Below are 22,354 nucleotides of genomic sequence, written 5' to 3' on the forward strand. Positions count from 1 at the left end.
CTAATGATATGGTTGCTATTACTGATGTTATGATTAGGCCATACCTGCTATCACTGATAATGATATGGTTGCTATTACTGATGTTGATATGGTTGCTATCACTGATGCTATGATTAGGCCATACTTGCATCACCAAGAAATATATGATTGCCATATGCCCTGTATCAAGATATCAAACAAAAATTTGCATCGTACGAACTGATATCTTACCATGTGATGCAATGCTACACTTGCTAAAATATTCGAAATGTGTACATCATGTAATGATATCAAAATCTTGCTTCACAGCTTTACATGTCGATATCTTACAATATGATAAATTGCTACAATAACCATCATTCAAATTTGTTAAATTTGAAAATGTATGTTTGACATCATCTTCAAAGAGATACATTATGATAGAAATCATGATGGGAATATGTCTCTTGAATTTATAAAGTTTTTAAATTCAAGAAGTATGGCATATAGACAGGGGGAGTTAAGGTTAACTCCATTATCAATTGATTGTCATCATCAAAAATGGGGAGATTGTTGAATCTCGGATTTTGATGATGAAGTCAATTGTCATTTGTTGTCTAATGTATGTGTTGAGATAAGTGTGCAGGATTAACTACGATGAAAGTAAGACATGCAGCAGGAGAAGTGCCGGAGTCATGATAATAATCACGTTGGGAGTTCGAGAGCTCGACGGAAGTTCGGACAGTCGTCGGAGGTTCTGCGGGAACAAATCCGAGAAGTCCAGAAGCTTGCCAAAGGAGCTCATCGGAACTTGCCAAGTGGATCATCGCAGTCCAGGAGTTTGCCGGAAGTCCGCAGGAGCATCACCGAGGGTTCATCGGATGATCGACGGAAGTTCGCCGGAAACTCACCGGAAGAAGCGAGTGACGCACCGAAGCAAGCTGCAGAATATGTCTTAGGAAATAATCGTAGTTAGCACTTTGATTAAGTTAGAAATGGGAGGTGATCCCATTAGCTTAATCCTGGGGCAATTGGGCCCCTGAAAAACTCAAATTGGGTCGAATGGTTCAACCCATTCGGACCCAGGTTGCTATGGGAGGTGCAACCGCCCAGGCTATGTCTCCCAGCGAGATTGGGCGGTGCAACCGCCCCAGCCAAGAGGTGAAACCGCCCAGGGCTCAGTCTCCGAGCGAGATTGGGCGGTGCAACCTCCTATGTCAGGAGGTAGCACCGCTAGAGCTCAAGTTTCGAGCTTTGCCAGGCGATGCAACCTCTCCAATCAGGCGGTGCAACCGCCTGAGCTCGGTCTTCGAGCTCTGGCAGAGAGGTGCAACTACCCCTGACAGAGGTGGCACCGCCCAGAGGCTCAGTCTTCGAGCTCTGCCAGGCGGTGCAACTGCCCCAGTCAGGAGGTGCAACCGCCTGATCCCAAAATTCCGGGAATTGACAGAATTGAGCTCCAAATTTGAACTGGGTTGGGGCATATAAATACCCCACCCATTCAGCACTAAAAGCATAGATCAAACACACGAAATCTTGCTGTCTTTCTGTGATTCTTAGAGCTCAAAACTGTTAGTTCTCCTCTTTCTGTTCTTCAAAGTTTGAGTTGTAAAGAGAGGAGAGAAAACTTTTGTAAGGGTTGTCTCCTAAGCCCACTAAAAGGAGTGAATCTGTAAGAGGGTGGTTGGCCTTCGCCTATTGAAGGAAGGCCTCTAGTTGACGTCGGTGACCTCGTCGGTGGAGGAAGCCAAAAGTGGAGTATGTCAAGATTGATCGAACCACTCTAAATCTCGGTTTGCATTTCCTTTGAGTATTTTACCTTCACTGCAAACTTCTTAATAGCTTACTGCCCTCTGCAATTTTACAAACGAGTTTCAAGGTTTAGACGAAAATCTGCATTTAGACGTAAATCGGCTTTCCTCGTACAATCATCAGATTTCAGTTTACGTTTACGTCTTGATTTCAACTGCATACTACCTTCTGTGATTTTACAAACGAGTTTCAAAGTTCAGACGTAAATCTGCGTTTAGACGTAAATCTGCGTTTAGACGTAAATCTGCTTTTTGCATATTACTTTTTGAGCTGTACAATAGCAGCACACTGTCTTTATACTTCTGCTTAAACTGCGTTTTATCTAAACAAGTGATTTACGAATCGGCACTTAGATGTAAATCTGTTTCTTCATACGAACGTCGAATTTCAGTTTGCGCCGATATTCTGGTTTTCATCATTGCTGCAAATTGCCTGCATAGATTGACTGTAACCTTGCTTAGTATCAACTCTCATACAAAGTTGTCTTTATCGTTCAAACGCAGCTTTCGATTTTAATCGCAGAAAGTTTTCCACTGCACTAATTCACCCCCCCCCCCCCCTCTCTTAGTGCTCTCGATCCTAACACATCGTGCCTGACAAGGAACCAAGTGCCTTCCTTTTTATGGAGTACAGATCTATGCCTATAGAAGATCCAAATTACAAGACTAAGAAGTTAGGTTGAGACCCCCGTTGATCAACCAATCATCATTCATTTTTTAGACTACCTTGAAGAAAGAAAGTATATCTCTTAATCAAAGTATTTGACCCTCTTCCTCATCTTATAGGAAGGGGTATTGTCAATGCAATTTGCCAACCAGGCAAGGTTGAATCCCTAGTCCCAACTTGAACTCATGAGGAAAAAATGCTCCTTTCAACCTTTATGGTTAGAAGGGGCATCACTAACCTTGAACGGTTAGGTAATAACTACTTCTCCCCTTACACAACTAAAAACAAGTAGTAAAAAAGATGTGGTTTGAAATAATATTAGCACATCAATATTCTTTAATGAACATTATTAAATAGTGTCATAAGTTGGGCACTATTTGAGAAAGTGAAATCTTCTACCATTGGAGGCAAGATACTATCACTAGATGAAGGGAAAGACGGAGTCCTGCCTTGAGGGCATCACAAGATAAGTAGAAAAACCCAAGCATAAGGTCAAAAGGGCACTAACTAGGTCGGGGGACTTATAAATCAAACTTGGTTGTAATATAATACTTAGTTCACAAACAATCCAAGAGAGATGCGTTGACCACTAAGTCGTAGTCATGCAAACTATTTATAAACTCCAAGTCCTAAAGAACCTTTGGGTTCATAGGAGATATCTCCTCCGATGAAGGAGAGGATACAACCTCCTCTGCTCTTAGACTATCCAAATATGAAGCACAAACCTATATCAACTAATGGCCAAAGGATCAAGAGAAACTTATGTGAGAATAGAAAGATATCCTGACTTGAGATGAAAGAGTAGGATGACGAATGATTGGTTCATTATAGAACTAGCATTGGGATGATAAATTTAAAGATCGACCTACCTAGTCAGGAACTAGGGCGAGGTGGAGAATGTTCCTAAGGAGGCCATAGGGGCTAAGCTAAAAGCTTTTAGAGAGGCTTAGATAAAGAATGAATCAAGATAAGTGTCCCTTCAGGGCAACTCCCAAGAGACACTAATAGCAAGAGAATTCGAAATTCATCGCAACGAAGGGAAGAGTTGAAGCCTACCATAATGGGAGAATCCAAAATTTGCCATAACAAAGTGAGGACTTGAAGCACATCATAACGGAAGAATTTAAAATCCGTCACAATGGAGGGAGGGCTTGAAACCTACCATGGTAGGAGGAGGACTTGAAATCTGCCACGATAAAGGGATGACTTGAAGCCCTTCATGATAGGAGGAGGATCTGAAACACACCACGATGGAAGGACTCGAAATCTACTATGATGGATGAAGGATTTAAAATCTACTACGATGGAGGCATAAGGCGAAATGTGCAAGATGCATATCAGTCGGGAAAAGCCGACTTGTGCTAAGAGAAATCCGCTATGGTGAAAGCATAAGGTAAAATGTGCTCAAGACGCATGAGTCGAGTAAACTTAACCTTCCCTAAAAGAAATCCACTATGACAGAAGCATAGGGTGAGATGTGCTTGAGGGATGTGACTTAGAAAAACCTGATCTACGTTAAGAGAAATTCACTACCGTGAAGGCATAGGGTAAAATGTGCTTGAGATATGTGAGTTTGAAAAAATTGACCCGCACTAAGAGAGATCCACTATGGTGAAAGCATATGGTAAAATATGCTTTAGGCATGTAAGTTAGAAAAAATCGACCCGTGATAAGAGAAATTTGTCATAGTGAAGATGCAAAGTAAAATATGCCTGAGAAGTATAAGTCAGGAAAACCCGATCAGCGCTAAGAGAAATCTTCCATAGTGGAGGCACTATGCGAAATGTGCCCGAGACATGTGAGTTAGAGAAACCCAACCTGCATTAAAAGAAATCCGCTATTGTGTAAGCACAAGGCAAGATGTGCCTAAGACATGAGTCGAGTCGGGCACCATGAGAAATCTATTACAATAAAAGCATAAGGTGAGATATGCTCGAAGCGTATGAGTCGGGAAAGCCCAACTTACGCCAAGAGAAATCTGTCATGGTGCATGCATAGAGCGTAATGTGCATGAGCCATGTGAGTCAGAAAAATCTAACTCGCATCGAGAGATATCCCCTATTGTGGAAGCATAGAGCAAAATGGGCTCGAGGCATATAAATCGAGGAAACCTAACACGCGCCAAGAGAAATTCATCATGGTAGAGACACAAGGCGAAATATGTCCTAGATGTGTGATTTTAAAAATTCGACTCGTGCCAAGAGAAATCTATCATGGTGGAGGAGTAGGGCGAAATACGCCCAAAGCATATGACTCAAGAAAACCCAACCTCCGTCCAACCAACGTGTGTCCTATTGACGTCATGAAAGAGCAGGTTGGCAAAGTACCTATTAGATGAACTAAACGTCACACTCCAAGCTCCCTAAACAAGAGCGGGACATTGGAGCGATTATAGATTATCCCTTCCAAGGCTAGGTATAAAACCCGAAGATATGCCGCTGATTCTCTTTTCGAGAGAAATCCATACCCAAAAAGGATCTTGGTGACTAACTCGAGTGTCAAAGGGACTAGATCAAAAAATTTCTCTGTCTTAATGTATATAGCACCTCGAGAGCTCGATATTTTCATCTCGAAATCATTTCAAAACCTACCTCGATTAATGCGTCTCCAACAACAACCCCCTCCCTCGGTCTAAATGACTCTTTGCCTTCGGAATAAAATCGAGGCATGCCGATTCGTGATCCACGACATAAGGCAAGAACATGCATCTTATTTAATCTAACAAGTCATTAACTTCAAGCAAGATATTTACTTTAGATGTATATTTCCTACTCCACTGCCCCACAAACACATGTTTTACCCATCAAAGAGTGGCGATGGTGAAGTGAAAAGGCTCAATAAGAACCAGCATTGCATGACCTACAGCTCCACGATAAAGCTGACATACTTGCTTCATGGGAGTTAAATTACTGGACTTTTAGGTTCGAGATCATTATTGTGAAAAGACAGTCCTCCATGGTAAAAGTAGAAAGAGAGTTCCAAATGGGGTTGAAGGAGAGTGAAGTGGTGCACTGCCGATGGGTACGCCCGCAGTCATGTTAAGGGACCAGAAGAGGCCAACGAATAAAGTTCCTTCTCCAAGAATGAGACGATGGGGTCGGCCTCTTAAACTCCTTTTTCATTTATGAACAGTGAGGATTAAATGGAAGAGAGAAGGCAAATAAATTATATGGTCCAACGAATATGAATTCTTCTCATCAACAGTAAAAACCAATCCTATAAACTTCACGTTGGCACCGGCAGCATTTTTTATGTTGGCATTCTCCATCTTAGTTTGGGAGGAAGAGTGACCCAAATGACTCGTTAAAGAGAGACGAGACTTAGTTCATGGCCTTACATCAATTATCTTTCTCTCATTAGGTATTATTCTCGACTCTTCTTATCAAGAGTCGATTCCTAGCAAGTGCTAAAAGTCCTTGTTATTAGGTATCGCTCTTCTGAGTACTAATTATATATTATTTTTTATACTTTATTTTGTTAATATCATATTGGTTTACTTCAAATATTTACATTGAGATCACTATCATTTTGAATGTGAAACAAATAACTCTATTTTTTATAGTTACGTTGACAAACAAATATAATATATGATACTACGTATTGGATTAACACGAAGGTGATGAACAAAAAGATATCATTACATGATATATTAAAATAATATTATATATATATAATATTATTTTTGCTATCCTCTTTTAAGGATAAAATTAAATAACATTTATTTATTTTGCCTTCTACATATATTTGAATGTTTTCCCTCCAATAATAATATAAGAAGCATATTTCTATTACAGCTATGGATGCTACAAATCCTCATGCTGTGATTATGTTTCCTCTTTTTGTTAAAACTAGTTTTTCTAGGATAGGAATGAGGAGTAGGGTATCCGTAAATTTTATCATACATATTTAAAGAAACTTATTATTTACGATCCTCAATTTACTATTGATAATCCCTTGCTATTCATAATATCTTAAAAAATAAAATATTATTTTATTATTTATAGTCTTAGTATTATCGATTTTATCATTTTTTATCTTAATTATTTTTCACAACCTCTTAGTTCATCTTCGTTGATGCTCTCACCGTTATTCATCGTAGACGTCATTGATGCTCGTACAATGACTCCTCGATATCGTCCACCGAGGAAAGAAGAATATTTACGTCTATTTATAGATGAATATTTTAAAAATATTTAAAAAATTATAAATATAAAAAAAAGGATTGTAAAATAGTAATCTCCTATTTAAATCCTACTAACTTATTATATTTGGAACTCAATTTATCTTCCAAAATTAGCCCTATATCACAAGTGGATTGATTGATGGTGTTCAAGCTTTCATAGTATTTTGGGTTAAGTGATTTTAAATAAATCTATCATATTAACATGTCATTTTTTCATATAATTATATTGATTGTGATAAATGGGGACGGATTTAGTATTGGATAGGGTGAGTTTTTAGACTTGCAAGTCGCCTATGATATTAGCAAGTCATTTATTCCATAAGATTATGTTGATCGCGACAAATGGAAATGGACTTTTGTTTGGGTCTCACTTGAGCTCAGCCACAGAGTTAGCTGTTGGTCCTTATTCTATTGCTCCTAGTAATATGAAGAGCAGATAAATACGCAAACACCTGGTGGGCAGCAGCTGCCTTATCTGCTCACTGTGCCTTCTCTGCTTCCTTCGAATTCGATCCTTCCAATGGGCAGCTTCGCCAAGCACATGATCCTTTGCCACATGACCCCGACGCCATCCACTCCCGGCCACCACCACCAGCAGCGCCGCGGGGTGGAATCACCGCCTCGTCCTCCTGCGGTAGCCGAAGAGAAGCCTAACTACTCGACGCGGCGGTGGACGGTGCTGTCGACGGTACTAACTGCCTCCACGGCGCTGGGCCTACAGCGGGCGCCGCCGGCCGCCTTGGCGCAGGCCGAGCAGAGCTGGGGCACCCGGTCCTTCATCAAGGAGAAGTACTTCCAGCCGGGGCTGACGCCGGAGGAGGCGGCGGCGAGGATCCGGCAGACGGCGGAGGGGATGCGGGACATGCGCCACATGCTCGACACCATGTCCTGGCGCTACGTCATGTTCTACGTCCGACTCAAGTCGGCCTACCTCGACGCTGACCTCAAGAACGCCGTTGCCGCCGTCCCGGAGCCCCGCCGCAAGGCCTTCGTCAAGACCGCCAACGAGCTGGTGGACAACATGGCCGAGGTAGCAACGCTCCATTCACATCCTCCGCCTTCCCCTGTTGCTCACCAAGTGTTCGATCGCTTGTAACAATCCATTACCGTTGGGTTTTGTTTGTGTACGTAGCTGGATCGTTATATACGCAGCCCAAAGGTATACGAATCGTACCTCTACTACGAGAAGACGTTGAAGTCACTGGATGAGTTGGTTGCACTGCTGGCCTAACATGACGGGAGGAGATCAGATCGCTGTGGGGGATTTGGTGCAGGATTAGTTGCAAACTGGTGTTCGTTATAACGGATGCACCGTATGATCGACTTCTTGTTTGATCGGAGGTTTGTATGCACATATATTGATGAAAACTGTTGCCATGTCCGATAAATTGTTAGTTGTTATTTGTTCCAAAAATGAAGCAAAATAACAAAAATAATGGATAGAAATTATTTTGTTGCGAGGTAATGATTGATCTCAAAGTATATTTTAGTATAACAGTCCCACATGTGGGGCCCGACGTACTCACTAGTCAAGAGACAGCTGGCCGACCCGGAAAACGTACGTGGATGGGAAAGCGTATCTCCAAATAAATATCTCCGGAACAGTTGACTTTGACCGTTCAAAGGGGGTTGAAGGCCGTCTCGTCCCTTGAGCAACCGAAGAGTTCGAGATCAGGGCTCAACAAAGAGCACAACCGGAGCCGACGACGACGAGATCGAAGCAGCGAGAGAGAGAGCGAGAGAGAGAGAGAGAGATGGAGGGGCGGAACCTGAGCGGGTTCTTGATCGGATGCCTGGGGACGGCACTGACGCTGGGCGCCTACTCACAGACGCTCGTCTCCTCCACGCAGTGCATCGCCATCGGCCTCCTCATCCTCATGTTCGGCCTCTTTGTCAAAGAAGGTTTCCTCTCCCTCTGAAACCGCTCAACTCCTCTCAGTCTCGTGAGGAAGACATGAGTTGACTCCAAGTTATACTCCTCTGCTGCTTCTTATCACACGTCGAAGCATCTGTTTTACTGTAGCACTATGTTTGACCTTTTGATCTGTAATAATAACTTGAAGCAGAACGATACCAAGTAGAATGAAAGAAAGGGAGTCCCATTTTCTTCTATGAAGAATCATGCTAACTTAAATCTAAGATCCTTCTTAACATCTTGCTCAAGAGTAACATTCTTTTATGGATCTCATAGGCATGGACAAGTTATTTTCATCTTTCATAGTGGTATGTAGATGTCATGGGAGGATCTGATAGAGAACTTGTGTGCACCATAAGTATCTCAATGATCATGATGGATTTGAGCTACTGATGACTTGATACAAAACTAGCAAACCTTTGTCTAATTGGTGAGCAGGACAGAAAGACGTTAAGCTACATTAGTAACATCTTGTGGTGAGAATAAACAGGCAACTAAATAGTTGATGATTGAGATGATGATGAAATGTAAATATGAGTTGTCAAAGAATTGCAAGAACTTTTGGAGACCCTTCCAAAATAATCAGACTGTAAACGCTTTTATTTAAGGTTGTGTCAAACGCAACCTTCGGTTTTTTTTCTTTCGGTTCAGAAGGCACCATTTTATAAGTGAAAGTAACAGAGAAATCAAACAAAAAATTGATATTAATTGCAATTCCAAAGATCGGAGAGAGAGAGAGAGAGCAGTGACGAAGACAAGTGAGCGTAAGAAGAAAAAGGAACCCTAAGCAATGTTAGTAGATGAAATCAAACTACAAGCTAAGAAATCAAATCGATTCTTTTCCCATGGAAGTCAGCTGGTTCACAGCACTCTTCTTCAGAAGCAGTACTCGGAAATCCAATCAAGATCATCATCTTTGGCCTAGCATGATAAGAAGAGGCAAACATGTAGCCAAAAACGACTTGCCGACCTTTAACAACGGTGCGTGCTACTACTGCTATTCAAGATGAACATGCATGAGTAAGCTCGCCGGCAAGTCATCCTTGGCTACACACTGTGACCTCATCCTCCCATGCGAGGCCTTAGATGAGAGTACCAACAGCAGAAACCCAGAGATGACATGCAACGCACGTAGCCCCAGAACAGTGCTGCAACGATGAGGAATGCATCTACTGTTCTTTATCCCAACACAGGGCATCATGCTCAGAACAGGAAGACGGAGGAGTTCCCATTGGACGATGGGAACTTTCACAAGGGGAAAGCTAACGAATGGGGGTTGAGATGATGAGAGCTGTCGAAGGGAAGGCAGCTTATAAAGACTGTTCGTGTGGTTTGGACCAGCGGAGAAAGATAACTCAGCGGGGCTTTTATGATGGATTTGACAAGACAGTGCAGGAGAAACCTACGAAAAAGTTCGCCACCTCCTACGTGACAGAGGTAAGAGGCTCTCTCACAGCCCCAACATGGAAGGAAGAATGGGTGTGTACCTGTGCTCATGTTTATGGCGCAAAGCGCCGTATGACCCGTGCCTTTGCTGGTGTACGTCCGCAGCAGTAAGTGCGTGCCGTGAAGACGATGGTTGGGCATGCAAATGGCGTCTTTGGATGTAGGCAAAGCTGTTCCCACAACGTTTGATCTTACAGCAAAACCCCTTTCAGCAGGCAGCCAGGGGAGAGTAGTCCTTCCTAAGCTGTGAGATAAAAAGGTGGAGAATGAGATCTAACAAAGCGTTGTAGGCTCCGAATCGTCCTTCTCACCAGCAAAAGAAGTCGAAGTCGCCGAAGATGGGGGTACGTCGCTGCGGCCATGACCGGAGCAGGCGCCGATGCCTACTATCTTATCTGCGTGCAGGCAAAAGTGTACGAGGTCATCTTTCCGCCGCTGCTTTCTTTTCTATCAAATATGCCACCATCAAATCAATTAACAGTTGGGAATATAAAATAAATATATACACATCAGAAATATGTCAAGCAGAATTAAGCCCCTTCAATTTTACCCGTTGACTGCCTACAGACTCTGCTCTATTGATGCAACCAATGCAAATTGAAGGGTATACTTTTAGGAGAAAGAATGTGTCCTTCATCTGAAAAGAACAATTTTCACAAGGAACACCATAACACAATCTAGCATAACAATTTGGTCCGATAACAATTAATGATAGCAAGGGACACAGGGGTTTGATGTTAGAGGACATCAAAGGATCAGTCTATGTGGTAAGAAAGGACCAGTTTGGCAGCTCACCCTTGGCACATGCAATCTGGAGCTGGATATGTATATATGGATTGTTTTGGTTTCCTCAACCTGATTTGCCCTTGTCTAGCTTTGTGACCAGCTTGGACAGCCCGTTCGAACTCGGACCAGTCCATGGTCTTGTTCAGGAAGAGTTGTCCTAGCAAACCCATGTTTGGTCGTATGGTCTTCAAGTTTTCGTAAGTTCGATAGCCCAGCTAAAACCATCAAAGTCCTCAGTAAGTGACTCTTGTAACATCTACCATGGCAAATGATGGGAAATTTACTGTATGATTATGACTAGTGAGATACTTACAACTGCATTGTGCATATTCCCTGGGGATGCAGAAATGAAGATATCACTGTGCATGCTAACATAGTAATCGACGGCGGCTAGAAGAGATGCCTTTCCTTCCACCTTAGCTAACTCCTCTTCTGAAGCAAGACTCTTCTTATCATCCATCAGTGGGAAAAGCATGCGTAGGCTGGATATCCTGGCCTCTCCACCATACACCTGAAGCACAAGATTCATTGTCCAAATTCTAAAGATAAAGAATGATTCTAATAGAAAGAGTTAGTATGGAGGACCTTATGAGAGGCAAGATATAGACGAGTGCTGCTGTCAAAGCCTAAAGCTGCCAGTAGCAATCCTATTTCTTCAGGAGTTAATGGACATCTACCCTGGCCTCGCAGTTCCTCATCAGTGAATTGGGAATTTAAGACCCTCCCTTGCCAAATCACTTGCCTGTACTTGGCCAAAGCAAGCCTTTCAGCTCTACCACCCCCAAAATCACAGGCAGAGTGTGCAGCCATGTCCTGCATATTTTTGTTGATTAAGACTAATAACAAAATTGCTTCATGTAAAAATTGGATCCACCACCATGGATTGATTAGACATAGAATCAAATATGTTGGGATTTTAGGTGTGTTTGAGTTATGTAAGCAATTTTGTTCCCATGGTAGATGTACCATAAAATTAGGATGGATGTACCTTATCGAACCTAAGGTGCAGCACAGCAAACTTTCCAGGGCCCTCCTGAACATTTTCATCCGCTACTTCCTTTAAAAACTCCTCAGGTTGTTTATGGACTGGACTCCTCAACCGCTTAACAAGTGTCTCCCCTAAAGCGTTGATATGAGAGACAAATGCCAGTGCTTGAAAATTGACCTTACACCTTAAGCGTTGTATATCCCCAGGCAAATTCTCAAAAGCCAATCGGTGTGAAAAAGGGGAAATGGCAGCAATACCATAACTGAAGAACAACAACCAAAGTAAGCAACTGATACAATTAGAAAATATGAGTGTATCAAACAGAGAAGATAAATCCTGGCATCTCACTTAATGAAGTAGCATGAATCAATCACTAGACAAAAGAAGTCACCCGGACACCAAAATTTGTTCAAAGATATAACTCATGCAAAATTGGTTACCTTTTGCAGAAGTCTGAAACATAAAGGCTATAGCACTTCCATATAAGATATCAAAGAATTGCCTTGAAGATAAGAAAACCTAAGTTCTCATATAATGCCTGAAGTACGTCTACTTAGTAGAATAGATGTCAATGGTCTTTGGATAGTTTCAGTTGGCAAAGGCATGAACACGTACTGGTGACCTCATATAGGGGCAGACCAAAAACAAAGAATAAGTTTCTAATTTTACTGGATTGTAAACAAAAGTTATCTCATCACATAGTGTACTCCAGTCAGCACTGAAGTCCTCAGGTTCTGCCTTTCGATGTCCTGAAGTGAATACTAATGTCAAAAATACTCTGAAAACAACATGCTTCAATACTAGATCAGTCATACTACATAAGACTAATGCAAGAAAATAGATTCCTCTGACTTTGACAATTAAATAATTCATATGATCATAGACATGCAAGTCTGATAAATGACAAAATGTCTTAAGATCCCAACTATTTGGGCTTCGCTACTGGATCTTCTCTAGCAACTGAGTTCTATACGCAATACCACTAGTTCAAGCAATGTCAAGCAATCTCTTTTTATAGCTTCTATAAAGTCCTCTTAGGTCTTCTTTTGTATCTCCTCCCACCATCAACATGAATCAACTCACCTCACTTTCTAGTGTAATTATAGATGAACATTTTTCATTAAATGGTTTTTTCTTGATTTTCCTCCAATCAGAACTATACCTAATTACTTATGATTCCAAATATTTCTTATTACATCTCTTCTTGTAGTTCCAAATATGATGTCAACCCTGGGATAATTTGCCCACTTGGATGATGTGAAAATGTCAACCTTCAGAAATTTTTCGTGCGCATGGAATGGATTTAGATTTAAGTATCATGAAGACCAATTATAAGAGCATATAACTTATAAATCACCAAGCACCACGACAACAAAAATGAAAATGCAATGAAGGTAAGACAGTGAAAGCTGCTGAATGAATAAAATGGGTTGAATTAGAATGAATCTTAGTGGACAGAATCAACACATGAAGATAACCGATGGGGGTCAAGAGTTAATTGATACGAACAGAATACGCAAATCTGTAATTTAAGTCTATGAATTGCAAATTTATTGATTCTGAAAGTAAAAATGGAATGACATTTGAGTATATACTTTGGGGCCTTCTGTACATAAGGATTCCAAAAATTTGTTTTCAATATTGATAAGGATTTGCTTAGTTAGCTATTAGCAGAACAGTTTCTAAAAGCATACCCAAATCAGCCTAGCAATCATGCTGACTAGGAAAGGATAAAGAAAATAAGGATGACAGATAACATAGAAGTCAAGCTGGTGGTGTCTTCAATGGAGGATAAAAGCAACAATTTTAGCAGCATATTTGAGGAAAAAGATGACAAAAAAACATAGAATGGCCTAATGCTATTATGAACTTGATATTGATCCCAAAGATCAAATGTTAATCCTGTTTTGTTGAATATCGCCCACAAGCAATAGTTTCATTAGGATTTCAACTAGCAAAAATTCATATATGATTGTAAATATTTGATCCATTTAGCCAACCCCAAATAATTGGGATATTATAGTTTGTTGTTGTGTTGTATTGAATATCTGATTGAGTACAAGCAGAAACTTAAAGCACAACATTTGGCTTCACAAATCAATGCTGATGGTAAATAGAAAAGACAAAAAGTAGTTAGTTACTCAGGCACCAATAGAAGTCATCATTACAAACCTCTGTAAGACAGGTAGAACATTCTCGAGATACCAGTTTGCTGAAGCATGAGAAGGTGCAGTCTTTACTCTTGTAGCCCGAATGCCAATGGCATAATACTCTCTAGTGCTCCAAGAGTATTCCTTGGGCAATTCTCTAGTTATTGAGATTTCTTCTTTAAGGACATCAATAAAATGATCCACATCATATATTTCCTCAAAAGAGCTGTAGTAGCAAAAGCAACAAGATATACTGTTGATCCACATGACAAAATTTGGCATTTAAGGGTACATAAAAAGATGAAGTTAGGTTTTAAAGATACCTTGAGTCTCTCCAGACAGGATTGATTTCAAGGTATGGGATAACAAGGGTAGCATTCAAAATTTTAGCAACAGCAACTGCATCGCAGATCTGGAGAACACATACATCAATAAGAAAATTTCTGTCTAATTCTGACCCATTATATTTGACCAAGAGAAAATATTTGGTTGTTGGAACAAAGAGAAAAAAAGAATCTGGCTTACTCCCATTCTCTGTTGATTCAGTCCACCATCAAGGAAAACCTGAATATATCCATTTGACTTACTGGGGAGTGCTAGATAGAACACAATATAAGACCTCAGCCAAGAACCATGAAGTTGAAAGATAAACTAATACTTGCAAGAGAATATCACAAGAAATACTTTTCTGACATGGTCAAGGAGTAAGAATTACGTAGATTTCACTGTTACACAGGCACTTACAAGAGGTACTTGTAGATTCAAGACAAGGTTTCCATCCTTGTGATGCTAAGGGAGCCCAAAGCTCAGACTGTTGATCAATTGACTTCAAGAAAATGGACACAATGGAAACGATGAATATACCATCACACAAAATATTAGAAAACGATCGTACCCAAGTGAATATCTTGTGCTTACTGTTTTACGTTCTAAGGCATCCCTTAGAAGAGATAGATGCATCGGTTTGGGAGCATTCCATTCCTGCAAAAAATTACACCCTTGATTCATTTAGCAATTGAAATGTAAACAAACACAATTGCATAAAATATAAGATGATACATAACACATGTCAATAATAACAAATGCTCTTCAAACAAATGCTACAAGAGAAAGAAACGATTAAATATGGTACCCGAGTTAAAAATTTTCAATCTAAAGCAAGTTAACAACCTATCAATTTATGGTAACAATTTTCAAAAGAGTGAAGCATTTCAAGCAGGAGATCCAAGTATTTAGATACCATGTATAGGATGTTGTGCATCATCAATTCCTTCATTATTACTTGTGAGATGCACACACTAATATTTAGTCCAGAATTTCGACAAATTACTGACGTTTTGGCCACAATTTCTTGAACCAATTTTTAGCTGAACAACATAAATGAGGAGCTGAACCTATAAAATAATTTTAATGAGCTTTTTCAACGCAGTTACCCCAATTGAAACTCATTCTAAGAATTCAGCACCTGTCCGAACAATGCCTATCCAGTCGATTCCAGTGACCACTCAAGCAAATCCACTCGAATGAGTGCCTCGAGTCGCAATCAAGTGTATCAAACAGATTGCACAAACGATACAATCTTGAACTTGAAGTCTAAGAATTCAGTACAGGAATCAAGAATTCGTGATAGAGTTACCAGAAGTGATACGATCGAGTCAACATTTCCCCTAACCTTAAAGATGGGAGTCATTTCACAGGCTGAGAGGAGGAGAGAAGGGAGCTCACGGAGAAGAGGGAAGGGAATGCGTGGCCGAGCGGGGTGAAGAGCGACGGGAAGAAAGCCGGGAGGAGGATCACCAGCGCGGCGGCCAGCGCTCCGCCTCTCTGCGGCGGGTGGTGACGGCGCCGCCACGAACGCAGCAGCCGCAGCAACATCGCGTAGCAGAGCACCTCCTCTCGGATCCACCTTCCGCCTGCGATCGCAGATGGTGACCCCCTAACCCTAGGCAAAGTCGATCGAAGAAGATGGTGGCGCCTGGCTTCGTGGGTCCAGCTGCGGGCCGGCGGATTAGTGACGCCGTGGAATGGGTTTACGTGGCGGCTTTCTAGTTCCTGAAGAAGTGAAGTCAGTCGAAGATGACACGCGGCGCACGATGGGTTGCGGAAAAGGTTGTATGCTGAACGGAGTCCGCAACGGAAAGGGCGTTCGCTATCATCTTTGCAAGCCTTACAGTTTCCTCGACAAACCTCATCACATGAATTGGACTAAGTTGGGCTCTCGCTGCGGCCCAAACTATTTATTAGTGGACCAACTAATTATGCGTAAAATCTTTCATAAATTAGATAATTACATATTTTCTATTTTATTTATTTATATATTTTTATTGTATACGACTGAATTAACAGCAGTGATACAGAATGATAAGGTGACCATCTCAGTGTTTTCCGGCGCCGGCGGTGGTGCTTCCCCCTGCCGCCCGCCCTTACGAAGGATACTATGCTCCTCCATTTCCACCTCTCCCCTCCTCCTCTTCCTCCACGTCGACCCAAGCTCCTTGCCTGCAGCCCCGACCCCGTCATCCGCACGACCGGATTCGGTCCACTCCGTCCGCTCCCGCCCACCCTCCTCGCCTCCCCGGCCTTCGCCACGGACGCCGGCCTTCGATTCCGTGAGAAGCTCCTCTACCTCGAGCACGACCTCGGCCTCGACTCCTCCCGCGCCCTCTCCCTCAACCCCTCCCTCCGTTCCGCCCCACTTTCCGCCCTCCACTCCTCTGCCGCCGCCCTCCGCTCCTTCGGCCTCCTCCCCGCCGACGCCGCCCGCGTCTTCGCCATGTACCCCTCCCTCCTCACCTGCGACCCCAGCGCCGACCTCCTCCCGGTCTTTCACTTCCTACTTGGTCCCGCCGCCATCCCGTTCCCGGACCTCCGCAAGGCCGTCGCTCGCTGCCCCCGACTCCTTGTCTCCAGCGTCCCCTCCCAGCTCCTCCCCGCCCTCCGCTTTCTCCGCCGCCTCGGCTTCGTCGGCCGCCGCCGCATCACCTGCCGCACCACCCTCCTGCTTGTCTCCAGCATAGAAGCCACTCTCCTCCCCAAGCTTGACTACCTCCGCCGACTCGGCTTCTCCCACCTGGAGACACGCAGCATGGTGCTCCGCTCGCCCGGTATGCTCACCTTCAGTATCGAGAACAATTTCAAGCCCAAAGTCGAGTTCTTTCTCCATGACATGGGCAGAGACCTCTCGGAGCTCAAGGACTTCCCGCAGTACTTCTCCTTCAGCTTGGAGGGGAAGATCAAGCCCCGGCATCGCTTGCTGGCGGAGAGCCGTCTCCGGATGCCGCTTTCTGAGATGCTCAAGGTCAGCGATGGCGAGTTCATGAGTCGCCTGGTGGAGATGCGGCTGAGTCCTGTTAATGACAAGTTGTAGGCAATCACCATGTGAGTCACTTTGCGTTCCTTCTCTTTCCCCGTTGAACGAGCAGATTAGGTGTATGCGTATATGCCTCACTTGTTCCAAAAATACAACTGCAATGATTTAGAATAAAAATAAAACTAATATTTTTCTTACTTCCAGTGGCAAAATGGTCTCGTTATTTCTACAACTGTTTTCCATAAATTCTCATGTGTTGCATTTTAGAGTGTTGTTCTGTTTAATATTAGAGCAGATCGAAACTGATTCCGAAAAGTTTATGTCATGTGGTTCTTCTAAATGTTGTCTTGATCTCTTCACTTCCAATAAGAAATTCTAGCTTCCATCTTTCACATGAGCTGAGTGCATGGGTCATGTTCTTTGAGTTATTTCTTGATCTTTTTTTTTGTTTTCAAGTAGAATTTAATCTTCCATCTTTACCTTTCATGTTTGTGTACCTTTCACGCCCTTGATTTGGTGACCTTCGACCTGCCTGGGAGCTGATTACAGTATCGTTTTCACACTGTCAAGGAAGAAATACTATAGGATTTTTAAGCACACAAATTCCTCTCTACTCAATTCTGCATTTCCACAGACTTATCGGAAATGCAGGTAATTAGCAAAGTATTTCTTCTTTATCAGCCAAGTAGTTTGTGTGTCTATTTGCAATCAAGTGCATGCCTTTACTTCCAATTTAATTTAAATGAAGATGAAAGAGAAGTTATTAACACCTTTTAAGAAGTTACCATCACCACTTATTTATCTAAAATAACTCTTAAAGAGCTATATAACTAAGTAATTTCATATATTGATCGGACCAGAACTGACTGATCAAGGACTGGTTTGAGACCATATCGTTTGATACCGGTCAATTTTCAATTTTCTATCATTTTTTTCTAGTGTTACCAGGTGGTACAGGTTGCTATACTGCCAAGCATACTGCTATTGTACCAGTCTAATAAGGTGCCAAAACTGATATCAGTCTGAGATTTGAAACCCTGAAACTAACACGTTAGATTGGTTTTCTGTCACCAAAATGGATTTAATCTAATTTAGTCAATGTGGATAAAAGTCATGCAGAGACTTGTCTGGTTACTTTTAATTCTGGCTGTGTTAACAAATTTGTATAATACAATTGTGGTGAATTTCATGCTGGAACTGTATGGTTCTTACAGCAGTAACATCATATTAATATACCGGTAAACACGAAATATCAATGCCAACAACAGGTGTGATATAAAAGTAATCGTTCTATTATAATAACCACCATTACAAAACTTGGAAGGATATAACCATGCCAGTTAACCTGTTGCTGTATCTTGTCACAGCTATCCTGTTTGAGGAATAAAAATTCGTTATTGATTTTCATCATCATTCAGTAATTACTTTTGAATTTTATGTTTAGAAGCAGTTTAGTTGGCACAAAGCTATTGCTTTCGAATGTTCTATTAGTCATTCAGCCAACAGTGATTATTCTGTAAGAGCACCCGCCAAAATTGGATTTTGTTTCTCATTATTCTGCATCATGATCCAATATCATGGCCTACTATAATGGTTATTGCTAAGAGCCAACATAAATGGAATCAGGGAAATGTTGATAATAACCCGTTGCTAGCAGAGGTAATGGTTTTAATAGGTATTTGTTGTACCCATAATAATAGAGCTTTAGAATCTTGACAGAATATATGTATTGCCCCTCAAACTTAATGTTGTCTAATGAATTTCTCGGTGTAAGCAACAATCCTGTTGGTATTTTTCTCACCAGAGGTTGGAGGTTACTGAAAAGTAGGGCAGAGTTTCTATTACAGTCCGATAATACTAGTTCTGAAATTTGAAGCCCAAGAAGAAAAGGACAAGATAACATGAGACCTCTTGTACATGGGTTATTCAACTGCATTACATGTCTTATTATTGTGAAGGTTCAACATATCGGCCAAGTGGTAATGATTGTGCTCTCGAAGAGACCCTGCAAGTTTCTGATGGATGCCATTGTGCATGTTTGTAGACAGGTTCAAGGTCCAGTTGATCTTCATTCTCAGTTTTTATTCATGCATCTGTGCCGATCATTCAGTTTGATTCACTAGCACTGTGCCATCATTCATTAGATTTTTTTGCATACTTGGATTGATCTACAGGCATAAAAACAAATCCAGATGGTCATTGAGTTTTTGGTTCTTGACTTGAGACAACTTTTTTGTTCTGTTCCTTTAATTAAAATCCAAACAAACAATTGACACCAATGCATCAAATAGTTCTTTGTCAACCCATAAGAACTTGTTGTTGATGCTTTCTGCTTATATTCTAATCGTATCTTGCAAAGATTTGTAGCATGGCGAAGAATGGACAGGTGAAGTCGAATTGCCTCCCTGGTGGAGAAGAATGGACTAATTATGACACATACATAAACTAAAGACGGTTGAACTTGAATCTAGCCTAAGCTGCTGAAAATGATACCCGGTGAGGACCAAGATGCACTGTGATTAGTAATTCTAGTTTGGATTTTGTTTATTTTACTTCAGCATATGCTTAGTGATCGTTTTGGAAATATAGCTGCTATTGCCTTTTTGTTTTAGCTACTCGTAAAGTTTGGTTTGCCAGCTCCTTTAAGATTGTATGCTCTTGATTGTTAAAGTGTAACAGATGGATCACTAAGGAGCTCCTTGATAATTTTATCCGTAGTGGTACCTCTATACAATTCTGAATGAAAGGCAAATACTAAAGACGATAATGTCATCATAGGCAATTACTAAAGCAAATGCATTATGTCAATTTATTGAAGTCATGTTTTCTTTTTCACATTTCTTTAGTAAAAAAAATATCGATAAAAAATCACTATTTTGGTTCCGAAAAAAAAAAAAAAAATGCAATTGGGATGATGGTGGAGGAAGTTAAAGAGAAAATTTGTTGATCATAATGATAAGAAGTGCATTTGTCTTGTCAGAATTTACATCTTTTGGAGTTTGTGACTGATTATTGATAGATTTAAAAGTTATAGCAGTTTGGAGAGAAGCTTGAATGAGCTCTGAGAGTTTGTCTGTGGAGTCAAATTGCAAGAGAGATCCTCAACTTTGTGATGCTGAGAAACCTGTATGATGGTGGGAGATATGTCAATCAAGATGAGTGATTTTAGGGGCAGCAAGAAACTAATATTCCCAGTTAACATGGACTCATGAAATCTAGATACTAATCCAACAAAGGCACCCTTTAACTTTTGTTAGTCTGAGGTATGACTTCTGTAGATTCCATAGAGGACTGTTCAAATCAGTACATCATCCACTGAAACTTTCCTGGGAGTTCAGACAACCTAAGTACCAGTTATCAGATAGAACACTTGGTATCACAAAAGCTGCACTAGTTACATTGTAGTGACTCATTGACACCATAGCTTTTGACTCTTACTTATCCTTGTTCTTTGTCCTTGTAAAGGTTTTTGTCGAATGCCAGCCTCTTGTGAGGAAGAGTTCTTTAGAGGCTTCCTGTGCATCTCTCTGGGGAGGGCATATATTCCCTTTCTGAGTCACTAGTCCTTATCATTGTCTGAAAGACCCACATAGGTGAGGATCACTGTTCCTATGCCCTTCCAAGGACATCGTCATAAATGATGTCCTTCACAATTCAAGTCTTCCGTCTTGTTTATGTCAAGGTTTTGAATGCTGAGGCAATTGGGTTGGTGTGGCATTTCTTCTTTGGGGTCACAATGGTTAGGCAAGTGGGACAGCACCTGAACCTGAGCTAAGTGCCCAAAGAAAATGAACTTAATGCACTACACTTTCTTCATGCAAACTAATGTGTTCTTTTGGTGCGACTCTTCTCTCTCCTCTCTTACAATGCTTTTGCTATGAGCACATTAATGTTCTTTTTATTTTTGTATCACAAGCTCTGTATCTCCTCAGTATTTATACTGCTTCAGCAGAGAAGAGCTTTGGATTTTGCTGACAGCCTTTCCTTTCACCTCATTTACTTCAAGGGGAGTTTCACCTTGTCTTCCTCACAGGTTTTGGTGTTCTTCTGAAGTAAGGTAACATCAACTTCAACCTACCTGCTCTCATGTCATGCTATGCATGAACTGAAAACTAACCCAGGGCTCATCATGCTTTTACTTCAAGTTGAGATGCACCATAAGAAGATGAATCTACCTATGCATATTTATCGTACTCAGTCTTTTTTGTCAATGATTCTCAATGAAACAACTTTGCGTTGCAGTTTACGACATGGTTCTTATGATCATCATGCTTTGTGCCAAACAAGTGGTGGTCACCATCCAAGACAACACTTGCATGGAAGCTAGACAGTAGCTATTGGGTTTAATAGTTGCTAGTGACAACTAATCCCATTTTCCTTATCAGTAGTGAAGATTGTGAATGGTGGAAGAAAATATATTGCAAAGATCTCCTCCCTTTCCTTGCTTTGGGTGTTGAGAAAAGTTGAGGAGCTCTCCTTTGTCTGAAAGAGAAGCATCCTCTATTACATAACTGATAAATTCAAAGCTCCTCTTTACATTTAATTGTGCTCCCAACAACAACTGCTACTACTCCATACTAATGCAGTTCTTTTCTCAGGGACCTCTATACCATGCAGCTGAGAAGCCACTTCTGTCAACTCATCCCATCAACATAAAGTCATGTGAAGTATATGGAAGTGGGTGCATCATCTTCTTGGGAGTTTTAGACCACTTAACAGAACCTGCTTCATTCAATAAGGTGTGTTGCATAAGGATCAGTGAAACACACACTGTTTCTCTCTGTTCTTTTGTCTTGAGCTTGTGGAGTCAGTACAGACACAGAACTACACTCTTCTTTTGCTCCCAAGTGCCATGTAATCTAGTCTTCCTCAAGTCTGCACTGCAAGTGTTCACTGTAATGGAAATGTCTCAGGCACACTGCTTTCAGTGGCCTTTGTTATGCACATACCCATACCCATTGTTGCATCCCCCATATGCTTACATAATAATATGGTTCACTTAATCCTTGGAAATGTGTGCTTAGCTCTTTTTTATCCCTTGGTTAACTGGTAATTCAACACTTGGTACAACTTCATCTGAACATTAGCAATAATCCTCTTGCCATGAAGTTGGTTGGACACATTCAAAGTGGCATGCTTT

General features: G+C 41.4%; 3 protein-coding genes across 15 annotated transcripts; 2 read left to right on the forward strand and 1 right to left on the reverse strand.

The window, feature by feature from the left end:
- Positions 1-7,074: 7,074 nt before the first annotated feature.
- Positions 7,075-8,465, forward strand: LOC135674462 (photosynthetic NDH subunit of lumenal location 2, chloroplastic-like). 3 transcript variants are annotated; one of them, XR_010513632.1, is made up of 3 exons: positions 7,075-7,649; positions 7,752-7,960; positions 8,063-8,465. XR_010513632.1 is itself a non-coding variant. In XM_065184343.1 (2 exons), the coding sequence occupies exons 1-2, from the start codon at positions 7,140-7,142 to the stop codon at positions 7,848-7,850; spliced, it is 609 nt and encodes a 202-aa protein (XP_065040415.1). In that variant the 5' UTR covers positions 7,075-7,139; the 3' UTR covers positions 7,851-8,084. The 3 variants fall into 3 exon arrangements, 1 of the variants encoding a protein (XP_065040415.1); XR_010513633.1 differs by having other exon boundaries at positions 8,110-8,465; XM_065184343.1 differs by having other exon boundaries at positions 7,752-8,084.
- A 1,648-nt stretch (positions 8,466-10,113) lies between these two features.
- Positions 10,114-15,926, reverse strand: LOC135585013 (O-fucosyltransferase 31-like). Of its 5 annotated transcripts, none has more exons than XR_010513625.1 (12): positions 15,630-15,926; positions 14,823-14,885; positions 14,649-14,730; positions 14,430-14,500; positions 14,228-14,316; positions 13,927-14,130; positions 11,755-12,016; positions 11,352-11,579; positions 11,080-11,277; positions 10,776-10,981; positions 10,292-10,427; positions 10,114-10,224 (listed from the first exon to the last, which is right to left on the reverse strand). XR_010513625.1 is itself a non-coding variant. In XM_065184337.1 (11 exons), exons 1-11 carry the CDS (start codon positions 15,777-15,779, stop codon positions 10,367-10,369), a joined length of 1,614 nt encoding a protein of 537 aa, XP_065040409.1. In that variant the 5' UTR covers positions 15,780-15,926; the 3' UTR covers positions 10,114-10,366. The 5 variants fall into 5 exon arrangements, 3 of the variants coding, with proteins under 3 accessions (XP_065040409.1, XP_065040410.1, XP_065040411.1); XR_010513626.1 differs by having other exon boundaries at positions 10,292-10,375; positions 15,630-15,924; XM_065184337.1 differs by having other exon boundaries at positions 10,114-10,427.
- Positions 15,927-16,232: 306 nt separating this feature from the next.
- On the forward strand, positions 16,233-22,180 carry LOC135674461 (transcription termination factor MTEF1, chloroplastic-like). Of its 7 annotated transcripts, none has more exons than XR_010513630.1 (4): positions 16,233-17,282; positions 19,582-19,710; positions 21,164-21,271; positions 21,457-22,180. XR_010513630.1 is itself a non-coding variant. In XM_065184341.1 (2 exons), exon 1 carries the CDS (start codon positions 16,342-16,344, stop codon positions 17,269-17,271), a length of 930 nt encoding a protein of 309 aa, XP_065040413.1. In that variant the 5' UTR covers positions 16,233-16,341; the 3' UTR covers positions 17,272-17,282; positions 19,574-22,180. The 7 variants fall into 7 exon arrangements, 2 of the variants coding, with proteins under 2 accessions (XP_065040413.1, XP_065040412.1); XR_010513629.1 differs by having other exon boundaries at positions 21,167-21,271; XR_010513631.1 differs by having other exon boundaries at positions 19,582-21,676; positions 21,813-22,180.
- Positions 22,181-22,354: the final 174 nt, after the last annotated feature.

Source organism: Musa acuminata, chromosome BXJ1-5, assembly GCF_036884655.1.
Source record: "Musa acuminata AAA Group cultivar baxijiao chromosome BXJ1-5, Cavendish_Baxijiao_AAA, whole genome shotgun sequence".
Classification (NCBI taxonomy): domain Eukaryota; kingdom Viridiplantae; phylum Streptophyta; class Magnoliopsida; order Zingiberales; family Musaceae; genus Musa; species Musa acuminata.